At 40.1% G+C, this 15,082-nt stretch overlaps 1 protein-coding gene across 1 annotated transcript in view; it reads left to right on the top strand.

Annotated features, from left to right (window-relative positions):
- The window catches only part of LOC116390850 (uncharacterized), a 50,693-nt gene extending 39,204 nt beyond the window's left edge, over nucleotides 1-11,489 (top strand). The window contains exons 80-104 of the mRNA XM_031860963.1: nucleotides 615-839; nucleotides 989-1,115; nucleotides 1,299-1,498; nucleotides 1,597-1,809; nucleotides 1,959-2,104; nucleotides 2,642-2,769; nucleotides 2,961-3,105; nucleotides 4,094-4,226; nucleotides 4,345-4,509; nucleotides 4,624-4,750; nucleotides 4,861-5,072; nucleotides 5,153-5,315; nucleotides 5,509-5,597; nucleotides 7,074-7,234; nucleotides 7,364-7,475; nucleotides 8,153-8,349; nucleotides 8,430-8,463; nucleotides 8,550-8,696; nucleotides 8,799-9,131; nucleotides 9,302-9,399; nucleotides 9,481-9,587; nucleotides 9,678-9,757; nucleotides 10,430-10,458; nucleotides 10,556-10,687; nucleotides 11,109-11,489. Coding sequence (XP_031716823.1) covers nucleotides 615-839; nucleotides 989-1,115; nucleotides 1,299-1,498; nucleotides 1,597-1,809; nucleotides 1,959-2,104; nucleotides 2,642-2,769; nucleotides 2,961-3,105; nucleotides 4,094-4,226; nucleotides 4,345-4,509; nucleotides 4,624-4,750; nucleotides 4,861-5,072; nucleotides 5,153-5,315; nucleotides 5,509-5,597; nucleotides 7,074-7,234; nucleotides 7,364-7,475; nucleotides 8,153-8,349; nucleotides 8,430-8,463; nucleotides 8,550-8,696; nucleotides 8,799-9,131; nucleotides 9,302-9,399; nucleotides 9,481-9,587; nucleotides 9,678-9,757; nucleotides 10,430-10,458; nucleotides 10,556-10,687; nucleotides 11,109-11,489 — 3,884 coding nt within the window. The remainder of the gene's footprint in view (nucleotides 1-614; nucleotides 840-988; nucleotides 1,116-1,298; nucleotides 1,499-1,596; nucleotides 1,810-1,958; nucleotides 2,105-2,641; nucleotides 2,770-2,960; nucleotides 3,106-4,093; nucleotides 4,227-4,344; nucleotides 4,510-4,623; nucleotides 4,751-4,860; nucleotides 5,073-5,152; nucleotides 5,316-5,508; nucleotides 5,598-7,073; nucleotides 7,235-7,363; nucleotides 7,476-8,152; nucleotides 8,350-8,429; nucleotides 8,464-8,549; nucleotides 8,697-8,798; nucleotides 9,132-9,301; nucleotides 9,400-9,480; nucleotides 9,588-9,677; nucleotides 9,758-10,429; nucleotides 10,459-10,555; nucleotides 10,688-11,108) is intronic.
- Nucleotides 11,490-15,082: the final 3,593 nt, after the last annotated feature.

Raw genomic sequence — 15,082 nt, 5'->3', positions numbered from 1 at the left:
ACTGCATTAAACTGACCACAACCACTCTACCACATCCTGTGCCTGCTGTATAATGAAGTGTGAAATACACCTTGATAGTCCTCTCTCTTGCAGGTTTGAATTTACATTTGTAGATCAAAGAAAATTACGTTTCGCGGTTGTATTAAGTTCAGCATGTACGTATAAGTGCCTGAGTCTGTGCCTGAGATGAAAGTGAACGATGTATAATGTGATTAAATACAGTGAATTTAAAACTTGTGATACCTGAGGCTATAATGATGATTGGCTGGTGGATTCACAAAGATTTTTTTTTTTTTAATTTCCCTAAAAAATGGTTACGATTATTTAAAATAGAAATCACATCGTTGCTTTATCTGCAGTAGTGGTTGATTCCCAGCAGATGGCCTCCATCTCTCTTCTCGCTCTGGTTCTTTGTATGCGTGAATAAAGGCTGCTTACATCCTAAGTAATAAATGACTTGACTGGTGTTTGAGTCGTAAGCTTAATGGTTCAAGGTGTTTTTCATTTAATGTCCCGCTCAATGTGTGTGGACAATGATGCAGCAAATGTATTTCGATTTTGGTTATCATGTGTGAAGTGATGGATAGGTTTTTCAGAAACCTGTTGTTTTCCAGGCCTTACAGACTACTCCAGCAGTCCCTGTCCACCTGGTTTCTGGTGCAGCGGGTCTGGACCTCCCATCCTCTGCCCCGCAGGCACCAAGAGGCCCCATCCTGGAGCTGCTGCACCCAGCCAGTGTGAACCATGTGCAGGGGGAACCTTCTGCCCAGATCCTAGAGCTACAGGGAAGCCCAATGTGGAGGGGATCCCCTGCAGGGCCTCTTATCAATGTCCCATGGGTAGGTTCACCAACACAGTTTATAATGTTAGCAGCACGGTATATTACAGTCTGTATTTGATAACTTTGAGTCTTTTATTATAATAAATGCCTTTTTCCCTGAAGACAGTAATGAGGTTCCGCAGTAATGAGTGTTTGCTGATAATACAGGTGCAGTCTCAGAGAAGCTGTGCAGAGCTGGCTCGTACTGTGGACCACAGACTGCTGAGCCTCCAGTCTGTCCTGAGGGGTATCTTTGTCCTGAGGGATCTCATACCTACAACACCCCCAAGCAACGGTGAGTGCATGAAAGGTCCAATATCCTGAATAGAAACCTGGCTCAAAACACAATTCTATGAGACTGACGTGGAGACAAAAGACTTTAACCGTTGAAATAACGAAGCGAGCGTAATAGATTTGGATTGATTCTACATGTTGTGCGTTAAAGCTTTATAAATAACCCGGTTACCATGCCCTACAGCTGTCCTTTTCCCTACTACTGCCCAGCCAACAGCTCTGCCATGAAGTCCTGCAAAGGGGGCTTTATGCCTGTCAACACCAGCGACCTGAGAGGTCCCAAAAACAGCTGTTGTCGTGTGTGTGAGGGGGGCACCTATCGTCCGTACCTCTCCCCCATCCCACAATGCCTTCCATGTCCACCAGGATACTTTTGCACCCCAGGTCTTCTGCTCACCACCACAAATCATTCCATATTGCAATGTACAATATTTATTTCTTGCCTTACTCCAAATTATGTGTGCATTTTCTTAATTCAACAGGTACAGACCACTACAAAACTAATCCTTGTCCTCGTGGGTATCTCTGTCCAATGGGATCTACCCAACCAATACCTTGCCCCCCTGGCTTCTTTGGTAACCTTACTCATGCAGAGACAATGAGTGACTGTCACCCATGTCCAGCTGGCACCTTCAACCACCTGACTGCTCAGAAGGCCTGCTTTCCCTGTGGCAGCTCCTCCACCTCAACAGCTGGTTCGATCCAATCAGATGTTTCTAGATAACTCAGATCACATTAAATACTTTTATCTGAACAAATAATATATGTATTAAGTTAAGTTGTAGTTTCAAAAGCGTTGTTCATTTGTACAGGAAAATATTTCACGTCACACCTGTTTCCTCAGGTTCTTCTTCATGTACCTGTATTGGTAAGAATCGAGCATTTCAGCACTCGGATGGTTCATGTTTGTGCAGAACTGGTTTCATCTTCTACAATGAACTGGATTTCAAAAGTTCTACCTCTGACAGTGAATTGGATTGCCAGCCTGAGGTCAGTGGGATATAGTTGCTATCAATTTCTTTATTGATATATAAGGCTTCGGATACAGTGTTAACAATGAATAGATTTGGTCCTATCATGGGAAACATGTAGAATATTGCTTCAGCTTATCCATCAGACATTTGTGTCTCAGCCATGTCAACATTATAAAATGACCTCAATGTTTCCCATCTTTCGACAGTTCAACCAAATATATTCACTTCCATCCAAAACGTTTTCACAGAAATGCAATCGAAAATGTAGATTGATTGAAAGTCTGATGTTGAAATTTCCCAGAAGCATATGAACAACTGATATACCCTTAATTAAGTGTTGACAAACACAAAAAGATGATCAACCTGTGGAAAACCGTGGCTTGATGTTTTGCGATGATTTTATTTTATAATTTGTTTCAGCAGATGATTTGGAAATCAATACAACACGGTGAGATGGGGGAAATACTCTTGTACTGTTTTTCAATCAAGAATGATGTTATGACCAGCAAGGTCTGTGTGTGTGTGTGTGTGTGTGTGTGTGTGTGTGTTTCAGGTGAACAGACGGTGTTCCTCAGGTCAGGTACGTCTGGCAGCATCCAGAGAGTGTGTGTCACCTTCCCTCCACTGCTGTAATATCACCTGTGGACAGCATGGAGGAACTCTGGATGTGGCGATGGGCATGTGAATCTAATTTATACTTTACAATTCAACTTGGTCCTTTAAAATACCTTGCAAGGTCAATTACTACTAAGAATTACCCTGGAAAAACTACTAAAGCTTGAGAAAATGAATCATTTATCAGGTGGTAAATAGAATGTAATGCTGTCTGTCTTTGTGTCTCTTGTCTTATCTGCCTGATGGTGATGCCCTAGCTGCCAGTGTGAGCGATATGTGTCTGCTGAAGAGCTTTGCAACACCTCCTGCCTTTCCAGACTACCTCAGCTCTCTGCCCAGTTCTCACCAGATGGGCACCTGCTGCTCAGCCTCAAAGAAAGAGACAGGATGGTGTGGGCCAGGGTGAGGGAGCAATAATGGGGCCATTGACAAACTGATGATTGGCCATACCTTACAAGATAATGGATTTCTTATTTACCTAATACTTATGAATTACATTAAATGTGGGGACGGATGTGAGGAAAGATTTTCGGAAGCTGCCAGCTCCAGATAAAAAATAAAAAAAGCACAAATCTCATATTAGTATTGTACTGATGCAGCCAAGACACTTTCAGACTGTAGGGTCTAGCTAGATCAGTTAGTTGGCCGGACGCTTGGCGTGACATTTATCAGGGTCTCGGCAGGAAACCTGGAAAAATGTTGCAGCTGCACATTTGGCGATATCATTGCATTACTGCGAAGGAGAAGTGGTTAATAATATATAATGAGCTCCTCTCTCCATGAAATGTATAGAAATGTTCTTAGCAATTTAACAAAATAGCTGGTCTCATCATGTTAATATCGTTTCATCACCTATGTATGAATGTGCATGTTTTTGTTTGCACTGGGTTTAGACCTGTTTCAAGATATTTAGCTGCCATAACTTTTTAGAGAGCTAATTGTCTGTGCAATGTCATTTTAACACAATACTCTTCGTCTCTAGTACAGGACATTTAACTACACTTTAAACCATTTTGTGTTTAAAATGTGAACAATATTTCACAATAAAATACATGTTTTGCCATAGAAAACACAATTACAATGTAACTATTGCACATTTTGTAGGACAACAACGCCTCTTACACCACTGTGTCTACCAGATTCAGTAATCTGAAAAATATAATATAATTCATGGAAAAACACAATATACCATATCTGTTCTTTGTATGTTATTGGTTCTCCAATATGGTGAAAACTGTTCATATGCAAATAGTTGGGTTGTCAGTTAAATGAAAAAGATGGCCTCTCAAAATTAGTTAACAATATCTTGTCTTTTTATTTCTTAAATGTATGTATTATGCTGTTGTACAGTGCTGCAGTAGCAGTTCTTATTGTTTCTGTTTACTTCCAGACTGTAATGAACGTTTTAGGACCACATATCCACGCAATGAGTATTGGTAAAATACATTTGATCCAGTTTGACACTGAAGGGGTGTTTGGTTGGATTCCCACACAGAAAGAGCTCATCAATCAGTTTCTGTCAGGTGACATATTGATTGATTTTATTTTCTATATTTAATCAAGCCATTTAATTTCTGTATCTTGTATTATTTTAAAGGAAAATGCTGTCTAAACCCTGAGCACCTATTTCCTTCTACTCAGAACCAATAGAACTCCTAAATACAAGACCCAGAAAGAGGAGAGACACGGAAGATGCTGAGGATCACGATGCTTCTGACATAGCTGTCCTTCCTCGTATCCCCAACCCCATTGTCTGTCTGTCCTCGGGGGACATGCTAATTTTCCATCTCACCATCAACCACACTGGTACTACAGATTTGGTTTACTTTCATGTTGTTGTTTTTTTGTCACGATTGACAGTGCGATTTCTTTGTGTTTTAAACACATTCAACTTGCTCTAACTTTCTTTATATCCGTAAGACCGCCATCTCAGCCACTTCCCAGTGTATCAAAAAGACCACCTGTTTAACAGTAACCCCAGCTGGGACTTTGGTGCCTTCAGACGACTGCAGATACTCATGAAGCAGACAAACTTAAACTCTACAAGGTAGTGTTGAGTCTATACTACAGGTAGAGCCTCAAGTGTTGATTCATTTTTGGACTACATCCCTGCTATACCACAAACAAACTTCTCTATGTTCCTCTCCCTTTTCTCAGGTTTGCCCATGTGTTTTCAGAAACTGGGAAGTATGTGCTTGTTGACAGTGCTGTCCCAGAGTGGAGTATGGTGGTGGTGGTAAGTGAGGAGGGGACAGAGTGTGACCATCGGGCCTCCGTCTTCCAGCCCATGACCCCGGCACAGCTGGTGAAGTACGGGATTGTCAAGCAGCACAGACTCAACCTTCTTCCTGACTGGGGAGTGATAGCAGGTGTGTATCCTCACTGCAGATGCATGGCTGTTACGAGTTTGCTTGCTAGTTCATCATGACACAGTGCTGACTGTGTTCAGGGATCCTGAGTCTGCTGCTGGTTGTAGTTGTGGTTTTAACCACCACAGTGCTAGTTCTGAAATCCGGCAAAGCAAAACTTGTCTCCCAGCGGAGGACTAAGCCAAAGTGGCGCAGCCTCGGGGAGCCCTTCTGTCCAGTGGGTTGTGTTTGCAGTGAAGACAGGTAAGTTGGCTTGATATCAGAACTGATGGTTTGCTTTATCCTAGTAGCACATACTATGTATGTACCCTTGATGAAACATGCTGTAAGGCCCCCTCCTCTCTGTCTCATTGTCCTTGTCAACCTCTCTACTATGTATAAACTATGTAAGATGACATAAGACAAATAAATGGGTGACTTTGTATTTGTGTTTCAGCATCGCTGTCCCAAGCCTAGGTGGCTTCCTAGGCAGTAGGAGTATCGGAGAGGGAGCGGAAGCTGAGGAGCCCGCTGTTTCAAGAGGAGGTACGCTCACTGTTTATTAACTTGTGCTGTCGATCAAGTCTCTTTAAAAAAAATTGTAGTAGTAATGTCTGAAAATAACAATGTTCTGGTGGAATGCACAATGAGTTTGTCAGGTGATAAGATAAGGGAAATTGCTGTGCAACAGTTGCAATACAAAGTGTGACGACTACAAATATAAAGACTGCACAAATATAGATATTGTTGTGCCGCCACCCCATATAAAGGGCATATGAGGGGGTAACTTTAAAAAGGGATGTTGATAAGCGGGAGTACTGCAAAATAAAGTGGAAGAGTTTTCCTTTTGGGGAGAAGGGCCTAGTGCAAAGGGATAAAGGAACCCTCCTCCCACAGTCCAAGGACATGCAGCTTAGGTTAATTGATGACTTTTAAGTTGCCCGTAGGTGTGGATGTGAGAGTGAATGTTTGTCTGTCTCTTTACATCAGCTATGCGATAGTCTGGCGACCTGTCCAGGGTGTAACCTGCCTTTGCCCAATGTCAGCTGGAATGTCTGCAATTACATATCACACAACTTAGGAGTCTACATTCGTGTGGCTTTACTTAGATGCAGCCATGTTTGAGCTTAACATGCTGACAATGACATCGCTAACACGCTGAAGTTAAGCAGGTACAATGTTTACCATCTTCACCAGTTCAGTGTGTTAGCATGTAGTCATTTGCCACAGCACTAAATTCAAAATAAAGCTGAGGCTAATGGGAATGTCAGTCATTTCGCAGGTTATTCACACTGGACAAATTGAAATCTTGATCTGATAATGGCATGAAAAGTCAATCAGATTAATCTTGTGAGAACCATGAATGTCTGTACCAAATGTCATGGCGACCCACCTAATAAATGTCGAGATATTTCAGTCTTGACCAAAGTGGCCATAGATACAGCAATGCTACTAGCATCGCAAAAAGAATAAACAGGATATGGAATTAACCCATCCGTTTTTATATATTTTCCACCAATAACCTCAATAAATACATTATCTGTGTTATTGCCATTGTTTTTTTCTATCCATTATTTGATAATGTTTCGAATCACTTAAAGGTAGAATTGGCTTCAATGTTCGATAGGGCCTTTAAAGTCCATTGGCCTAGTCATTATGAAACCATCCCGCATGACCAGGTAGCAGTTAACGGCCTATTCCCCATTTGATTGATGATGAAGAAAATAATGGCCAATACCACATTCTAATTACTTGTTACGTTGCTGTTATCTCTGGCTCTCTATTTAGCCTCTGCAATATTAATTCAAGTACTTGTTACCCATTGCATGCTTCATCCAGACTGTCTAAAAAACTAAAGATACCGAATTGTTATGGAGCCAAGTCAATCAAGCTTTTGATTTCAAGGTGCAGCCATTCATCAGGTGTGTATCTCCTCTTTTCTTTAGGATGGCATGATGAGACATTTCCCCCCCCAGCACATTTGTAATTTACATATTATTGACATTTACTGCACCCATTTAGGAAGTGCGCCAGGGCGCTGTGATTTGGAGGAATTAAATGTCAAGACTCTGTTTGACAAACTAGAGGATCAGAACCTGCACGTAGCCTCACAACTGGCCCGACACCGCAAAGACACACAGGAGTTTTATAGAAACATTTGTCAACAGACTGAAACACTCAAGGTGAGTTGTATTATAGTGAGATGAAGGCATAAAATATTAATTTCAAGAAAGAATTGAGCAACGGTTTTGTAATATTCAGGTCTTCTCAAGTGCCACAAGAATACTTTGATGTTTTAAATTGTCTTTCAGAATATCTTTGACAATATGGATCATAAAAAACTGAGCCTTCTTAAGGAGCTGTTGGTCCATAATGCAATGAGGGATAAACCATCTAACAGCGCAGAGGAGAGAGATACACAAGGTAAAACTGAATGAGTATGATGATATTGGATTTTATTAGAGAATCTGATCTTTTCAAAGTCATGGTCAATGGGCAGACAAAAGCATTTTATTGAAGAAACAAGACTTAAATGTCTAATCATAAAACCAAGGTGATTAATGGAATAGTTTGTCAACTGGAAGTACTCTCATTCGCTGTCTTGTCGAAAAGATTGATACCTCTTCCTCTGTATGATGAATATAAAGCTGCAGCCTGTTAGCTTAGCGCAGCACAAAGAACCAAGATGTAAAAACATCAATTTGATGTTTGATGGTGGGTTGTTTGTGGATCAACAAAATAAGATTTAACCTGTTGAGTGATCTTAAGTAGGTGGACTTGGGTACCAGGGTAGCTGTTTCACCCTGTGTCAAGCCTTTATGTTAAGCTAGGCTAATTTGCTACTGGCAAATAAAGTGAATAGGCATTTCCCAATATATCAGACTATTCCTTTAACAGTATTGTCACATTTTGTGACATAATGTAGGAAAACTCACAATTATGCAAGTACTTTCTTTGTATTTAATGGCCCTAAAGACTCATATCAACCTTAAAATCAACCGTTATTGTGATTTGATAGGCTGAAACTATATCACATCCTTTGTTAAATGTTTTTCTCTAAACCTTTTCCTGCGTGGGACTGGAACAACCTCATCAACCAGCTGAGACCTCTATAGCATTACTGGGAGCAGTAATCCGGTCAGTGGAAGCTCTCTTATGCAGGCTGCCTGGAGAAGCTTGGCAGAACCAGAATTTGCCTGGTCCCCCATACTGTCATCCTGGTCCTCATGATGCCACGGAATGTGAACCACAAGCTGGATACACACAATCTGGTGACAACAACATGTGTTATACACAGGTACTGTACTGTCATTTGTTGTCTGTAGCATGCATATCTTGGAATAATTAAGAGGAGAATAATTATGTCTTATGCCACAGTTTTCTTCAGTGAACATGACTAAAGCAGAGCCAGGTAACAAATCTATACAAATGTTGGTTGAATTTTCAGGAGTATCAGGATGTTATGTCACCCCAGTGAGTTGATTCTGTCTTTCGCAGTCCATCTACAGAGCACAGCTCCCTGTCTCAGTGACAACGACTTGTCCAGGCTGGTCGGTTTATCTCCTCTGTTCAAGACCCTGCAGGAGATCCAACAGTCTTTACAGAACCTTACCACAGCTGAGTCTGATCAGCAGCTCCACAATGGTACAAAAACATAATTCAATAAGCCTATAAGAGAAATTAATCTCATAATGAATGTAAAAACTAATTATGGTAAATATGAAGCCGTTCCTTCTGTTTTTGCAGCTGCAGAGTATTCTGTCCAGGAGAACAATGATGGACAACTTATCCCGACTGCCCTGGACAGCCTCTCACCTCAACACTCGGCCGTTTTCCTATTTGGTTGCCAGGTGATGCAGTTGCTTGCAAACTGCCCCCTGTTCCCCTCTGTGCTTCTACTAATGGCCAAGTCAATACCTGTTTCTTCATCTTCCTCTAATGAGGTTCTGCTGGCACATTGCTCAAGGGACTTTTATTTTGATGCAACCAATCAGATCCTTTATCTGTCAGAGGCAAAGCTTCATCACGTGGGACATTTCATCGCTACTATTGTGCAGTCCATGGCCTACATAGCATCAGGTAATCAGACAGACAGCTATAGCAGAGAGTCCTGAGACCCAGTCTTGTGCCATTGTTTGGCAACATTCATGTAATACAGTACAATAGCTCTGACAACCATCTTTAAAAACACATAGTAATCCTCTTTGGAAACAGTGTGATATTTGTTTTTCTTTTTTTTTATATCAAAGGATCCAAACCTCAGAGCTTCGTGCAAGCTCTTCATGAGGCCATTTCAGCTGTAAGCCTTCAGCTGTTCAACCTTTCTTTCAAATGGAACACAGCAGAGGTGAGGTGCTATTTAGGCTTCAAACATCATCCTCCCACTGCACGATTAGGGCATATAACAATGTATGCTTTCTTTTTACAGTCAAATGTCAATGCGTCAGAGGGGCAGCATGGTGCATTAGTTGAGGAATTTCTCAACATTAGAGTTCCCACTGAAGCGCAGTTCACCGAGCACCTGTTAGCTAGCAGGTTGGTGAAAGAGATAAAACATGCAGCAGAGAACAGTATGCCCTTTAACCAAAATCATGTAGTTAAATACTTTTCTGTCTTCCAATTTAGACTTCAGAAATACAAATGTTTCAAAATAGAGCAGCTCATCACAAACCTCAAACAGAGTTCAACTGAGGACACAAACGCAGGTAAGACAATTGTTAATTTTTAGTAAGATAGAAAGTTAGGTTATACAATATTCAAAATGAATTTCATTACAACAATTTCATTGACCAGAACTATTCCCGGGATGGATAAAATATTGTAAAAAACACCACATATTATAATAAAAGAGTACTTGACTGAACCCTAACCATTTTTAAAGGAGCAGTGTGTGCTTTCAAACTACAATTTTCTGCCCTGGAGCCATTGATCCATAATGGCAGGCGTTTTAGCGCAACGCATGAATTTCCCGTATTTCACATAATGCACCCATATGAACTAATAAATACAGATTGGATTGTCATTTCAGATTGAAGTCAGACACTTTTCCAATTCTTCCCAGTCACAAGATCTAAATATCATTACATTATTACATACAGTCCTGGAGAGAAAAGCAGTGAAGTCAATTTTCAACTGAAAGAGCTTTTGTTCCAGACGAATGATCCAATATTCTATCGTACACACACTTGAATGACAGCATGCCAATGGGAACTGAAGCTCTGAAGCTTCTAAAAGCTATAGGTTGCTGTGCTTCTATTATTCTTCTTTATTGTTGTTTCAATCGTTGTCTTTTCGATCAATTCAGTTTCCATTGAGACATTTACCCAAAATTATTTCTTTTATTATGAAGAATCAAAAGTCTTGTTTAATTTCTGCAGGTTTGCCACCAAAAGGGACACCAATGCAGGTATCGAACAGTTATAAATCATAAATGATCTTAATTGAAGAGAATAGTCACTGCCCTCCATGCAGCACACGCTACTTCACCATTTCCTTAATTACAGATGTCCTCCATGGAGGAAGAAGTTGACCGTATGAATGAGTCTTTCTTGCAGCTGAGCATTCAGCTACAAAAGAGAACTCAAATGAGCACATGGCTAAAGGAGAGAGAAAACAGTGCTGGCAACCATTCTGCGGTAATTATCTGGAAAATTACACATTTCATATATTATTACATAATCCCAAAAATTCATCTGCTTTGTAATTTAATTGTGTTTTGAAGGTCTTGGAAATGCTCTCTTAGTATTATATTTTCTACAAATTTCAACATACTGAGATATTGATTTTAAACTGTCTTTATACTCATTAGCATTTCATACATATAACTTATATATTGCATTGATACATTAAGTTGATTCATTCATTCAAGCATTATGCTGATGTTCATTTGCTCCTTTTCAGTCCTGACTAAAGAGAAAAATGTGTGAATCAGTATGCATGAGTATAATGTGTGCCTGCATTTGCATATTTGCATCGTTGCTTAAGACTAAGTGCATGAATTCATTCATATATTTTACCACACATCATCGACAATACATTCATATTATCCTTATGCAGAGGGCAACACCAAGCATGCCAAGTCTGAGTCGTAATGGAACAATCCTGCTGGAACTGAAGAGATGCTATGTATCACAGCGCCTCGATGAGCTCCAAATGACATTAGGCCAGATCGGAAAGAGCCAGCAGCATGATAGCAAGTCAAAAGATGGAACAAGAAGCAGCACGCAAACAGACAGCAGCACCACTCAGCAGGAGCAGAGGGAGCATTATCCTGGCATAGATGAGTGGAGTCCGGCTGGCAGCCAGCGGCAGGACATCATTCCATCTGGCAAGAGTCACAGCCAACAAAGTGTAGAGAGCAGAGGTCTTGGTAACTCTAAACTGGAGAGTCATATTTCTGACCAGCAGATGAGTGACAATGTCCGGAGCAACAACTAGACTGCCAGATGCTGGAGAGCCAAGATCATCAGCGTCTTAATGTCTCAGGAAAGCAGGAAAGCAGGAGCAGTCGGATCACAAAAGACAAAACAACTGGACGTAAAGATATCGATGACACGTGGGGGCTTGCTGAACAGAAACTTGATCTGAATGTAGATCAATGCTGAAAAATGTGTATTCTTTTAATGCGGTTGTCATTATTTTATTGTCTTTGTGCTTTTTAATATAGAGCCTAAAATAGCTTTATTATCTATGTACAGTATAATATTATTTCTTGTTTGTTGAGGAATGATCTGAGTAGCCTCTGTCTTAATTTAGGCCGGCTTGTTCTTTTTAATGATGTATGATCCTGAATAAAAATAATTTCTGGCAACAAGCAGCGGTGTGACACAATTACCAAATAGTTTCTCAGGCAGGAGTTAATACTGGCCTTATATTCTAATGAAGACAATAATCTTCAGCTGAATGAACACAAAGTGACACTCGTGCTTCTGTCTTGCTTCCGTCTCACGACCACCTCTTCCTCTTGTCGAGGTGACAACCTATGTCTTCATGAGTATTTAATATTTCTCTGTTTTGCAAACATGCAGGTCTTCTAAACCTGTCTTCTTGAAGCCCCATTCATTGCGGTGAGCTTTCTTTAGGACCAACAGGTTCACCAAGTGAAACTAAAAGTAGCTACTAGACTTAAAATGTTGTTAGAGAGGTCTATGCTGCACGACTGCTGCCTTCCTCGGGTTCGATGGTTGATGTGACGCACAGGGTTCTGGTTCTTTTAATAGAAAGTGAGTATTCCTACAGGGGGCTGTGAGCCAAATCAGAAGGTCAGATGGAACAAGTCTTCACTTACTATCAGTGTTAGCTTAGAGCTCTGTGCCAAATCCCCCGGGTTAAATCTGGCATTGCCCTGTAGATGTGTGTGTGTGTGTGTGTGTGTGTGTGTGTGTGTGTGAGGGGTGTGGTTCAGTGACTTCCTGAGATTATATGCCTTATCAATTAGATTAGCTGCTATGTGTCAGTGATTTGGCCTCACAGTGGGACATGGCATCATATAACGCTGCTCTGGAGCCGTGTGTGTGTACATCAGTGGTACAGCATTATCTTTGCTCTCGTTGTTTAAATCAACACAAGGGTTATTGTTTTAGGAAGACTGTCTTTTGTGACGTTTGTGTGACTATACTGTATGTGTATACATATTTTTTAGTTTAAAAATGATATAGACTATGCTTGCATGCTTCTGTTTCCCATTTAAGACAAGCATTTTGTTTTTAAATTAATTATGTCTGAACAGTAGCAGACTTCTTGTGATATGTTTTGAATGTAATACATGTATTCTATAATTACAAACAGTGCTGGGTGCACAGATACAGATGGATCTAGACTGATATGATGGATGTTTAGAAAGATGAGTATACTGACCCAAATGCCAGCATTAAGATGTTAAGATGCATGTCTGCTGTCTACTGTAATCACGTTATAATCTTGAAATCCTTCCAAATCCCAAGAAATCTGTTCTCCACAGTAGATCCACACACACACACACACATATGCGTATACAGAATATACATGAGCAAACACGTACTCTCTCTAACACACTTATTTATACCCAGTCACCTAAACAAATCGCTCACTTATTTAAACTGCTGGTTAATGCTGCCCTGTTGCTCTCCAGTCTTGGAGTTGTTGCACCCTTTGGGGATACATTCACCCTAAAATACTCAAAAGTGCTGTTTTCATCACCTGCTGTGCAGAGAGAGAGAGAGAGAGAGACTTCCTGTTGTCTTCCTAAATCTGTGGTCTGTCGCTAAGCAGGTCTCCTGCAGTCACCATGGTACTGCATTACTGTTGCTATGGTTTCCTTATCTGCAGGATGTGGTTCATCCAAGCCTGCCATATTTAGTCTGCTTCTCAGAGTGCTGGCCTACTGCTGATGCTGACAGCAACACAAGAGTGCACTCAGCTGCCTCTTCGCTGTTCTTTTTACATTAAAATCTGCTCCAACCACTAAGCATTACTGCAAGAACCTATTGATTCACTCTTACAGCTCTAACACAGCTTTTCCTCATACTCATCTTAATGTTTACAGACAGATAATGCTGAAATTCTCAAATCCTTTATTCCTATTCTAAGTAATCCTCTCATTACTCCAGACACAATGGCAGCGAGATTAAATACTGCGATGCTACAGTGAGATTACCGTTTCTCTTTCAGGCCTGAGGATGCTGTATCCTCGTTCCTGTGGGGGAAAAAAACAACATTAAACTGAAATATATTATCGTATAATCAGTAATATGTACAGAAAGAGGTTTTCTTTGTAAAAAATAACCCCCGGCCCTTTCACATGTCTTTTCATACATTTGTATTAACGTCGGTAATAGACCAATATAGATTCTCCTCAGGAAAAGGAGCAAGATGTACCCTGTGGATTCAGTTAGATGTTAATTTTATTGCATCCTCATCACCTCATTCACATTTTACAAGAGAGTCAAATTACTTTAGTTTTCAGTGAGAGATAAAGAAAATGTGATATAATTACTCTGTTCAGCAGGCACTTCACTCCTCTGGTGCAGGTTGTGTTGGTGTGATGTGCAGCAATAAGGCTTTAATGTGTTTTTACCTGAGTCAGTGACTCGATGTAACATCATTTATTAAAATACTTATTCTTCACCCTTTGTATTCAGCTTTGTTTATCCCTTTAATTATTAAAGAAAAGGAAAGGCATTTGTTGCGGAGAGCAGTCGTGGGTTTGTATAGACAGAATACCACAGAAAAGGTCATGCCCCTTTAATAAGGCTAAACTCCAGAGGATAGAATATCATTTGATTAGTAGATTGTGTCTTGCACAGTATTTTATCAGCTTCATGGCGGCATTGAGCCACAGATATAGATCAGTATGTATGTGCTTGGCATTCATATGATTTCAAAACACAAAATCAGGGTAGGAATCATTGCGAGTATTTTACGATGTTATGCCTTTATGTGTGGATACATAAGATGCATCAGATTGTGCACAGAATGCACGCTTTGTCAACCTTAAGCCACATTGTAGAACTGACCCATACATATATACTGTATATACTGGATATATATTAGTGCTGGGCAACGATAACAAATTTTAATCGCGATTAATCACATTGTTATGCGCAAAATTCAATCATGAATTCAAAAGTAGTGTATTGCGCACTTTTATTTTAAAAGTACTGCTATATGAACAAAAGTGCAATAACATTTGGTTTGCAAACACTTTAAACAAATAAGGTGCATTTTAACAGCAGTATTATCTTTACACAGTAGCAGTTAAAATACAGTTATGATTCTGATAATAGATATTCAGCCGGTGTTCACAACTTTATCTTCATGTGTATAAGAGATGCAATTTGAAATATAGACCTTCAAAACTGCAAACCTATCTACGTCATGTTTTGTTCTTTTTTTTACGTTTGTTAAATTGTCAGTAGCGATAACTAAATGATATGCTTATTATACATATTCCAAACAAAACAACTTTAAAAACTCTTTTTTTGGCATTTTGGTGAGACACATATGCAATGTTGATTACCGTGTAATATGTGTGGCATTTGTTATAAATGTAC

This window comes from Anarrhichthys ocellatus, unplaced genomic scaffold, assembly GCF_004355925.1.
Source record: "Anarrhichthys ocellatus isolate YVR2014 unplaced genomic scaffold, GSC_Weel_1.0 scaffold24, whole genome shotgun sequence".
NCBI classification, from domain to species: domain Eukaryota; kingdom Metazoa; phylum Chordata; class Actinopteri; order Perciformes; family Anarhichadidae; genus Anarrhichthys; species Anarrhichthys ocellatus.
The sequence above is the reverse complement of the archived record's forward strand: the minus strand, read 5'-3'. Positions and strand labels throughout refer to the sequence as shown.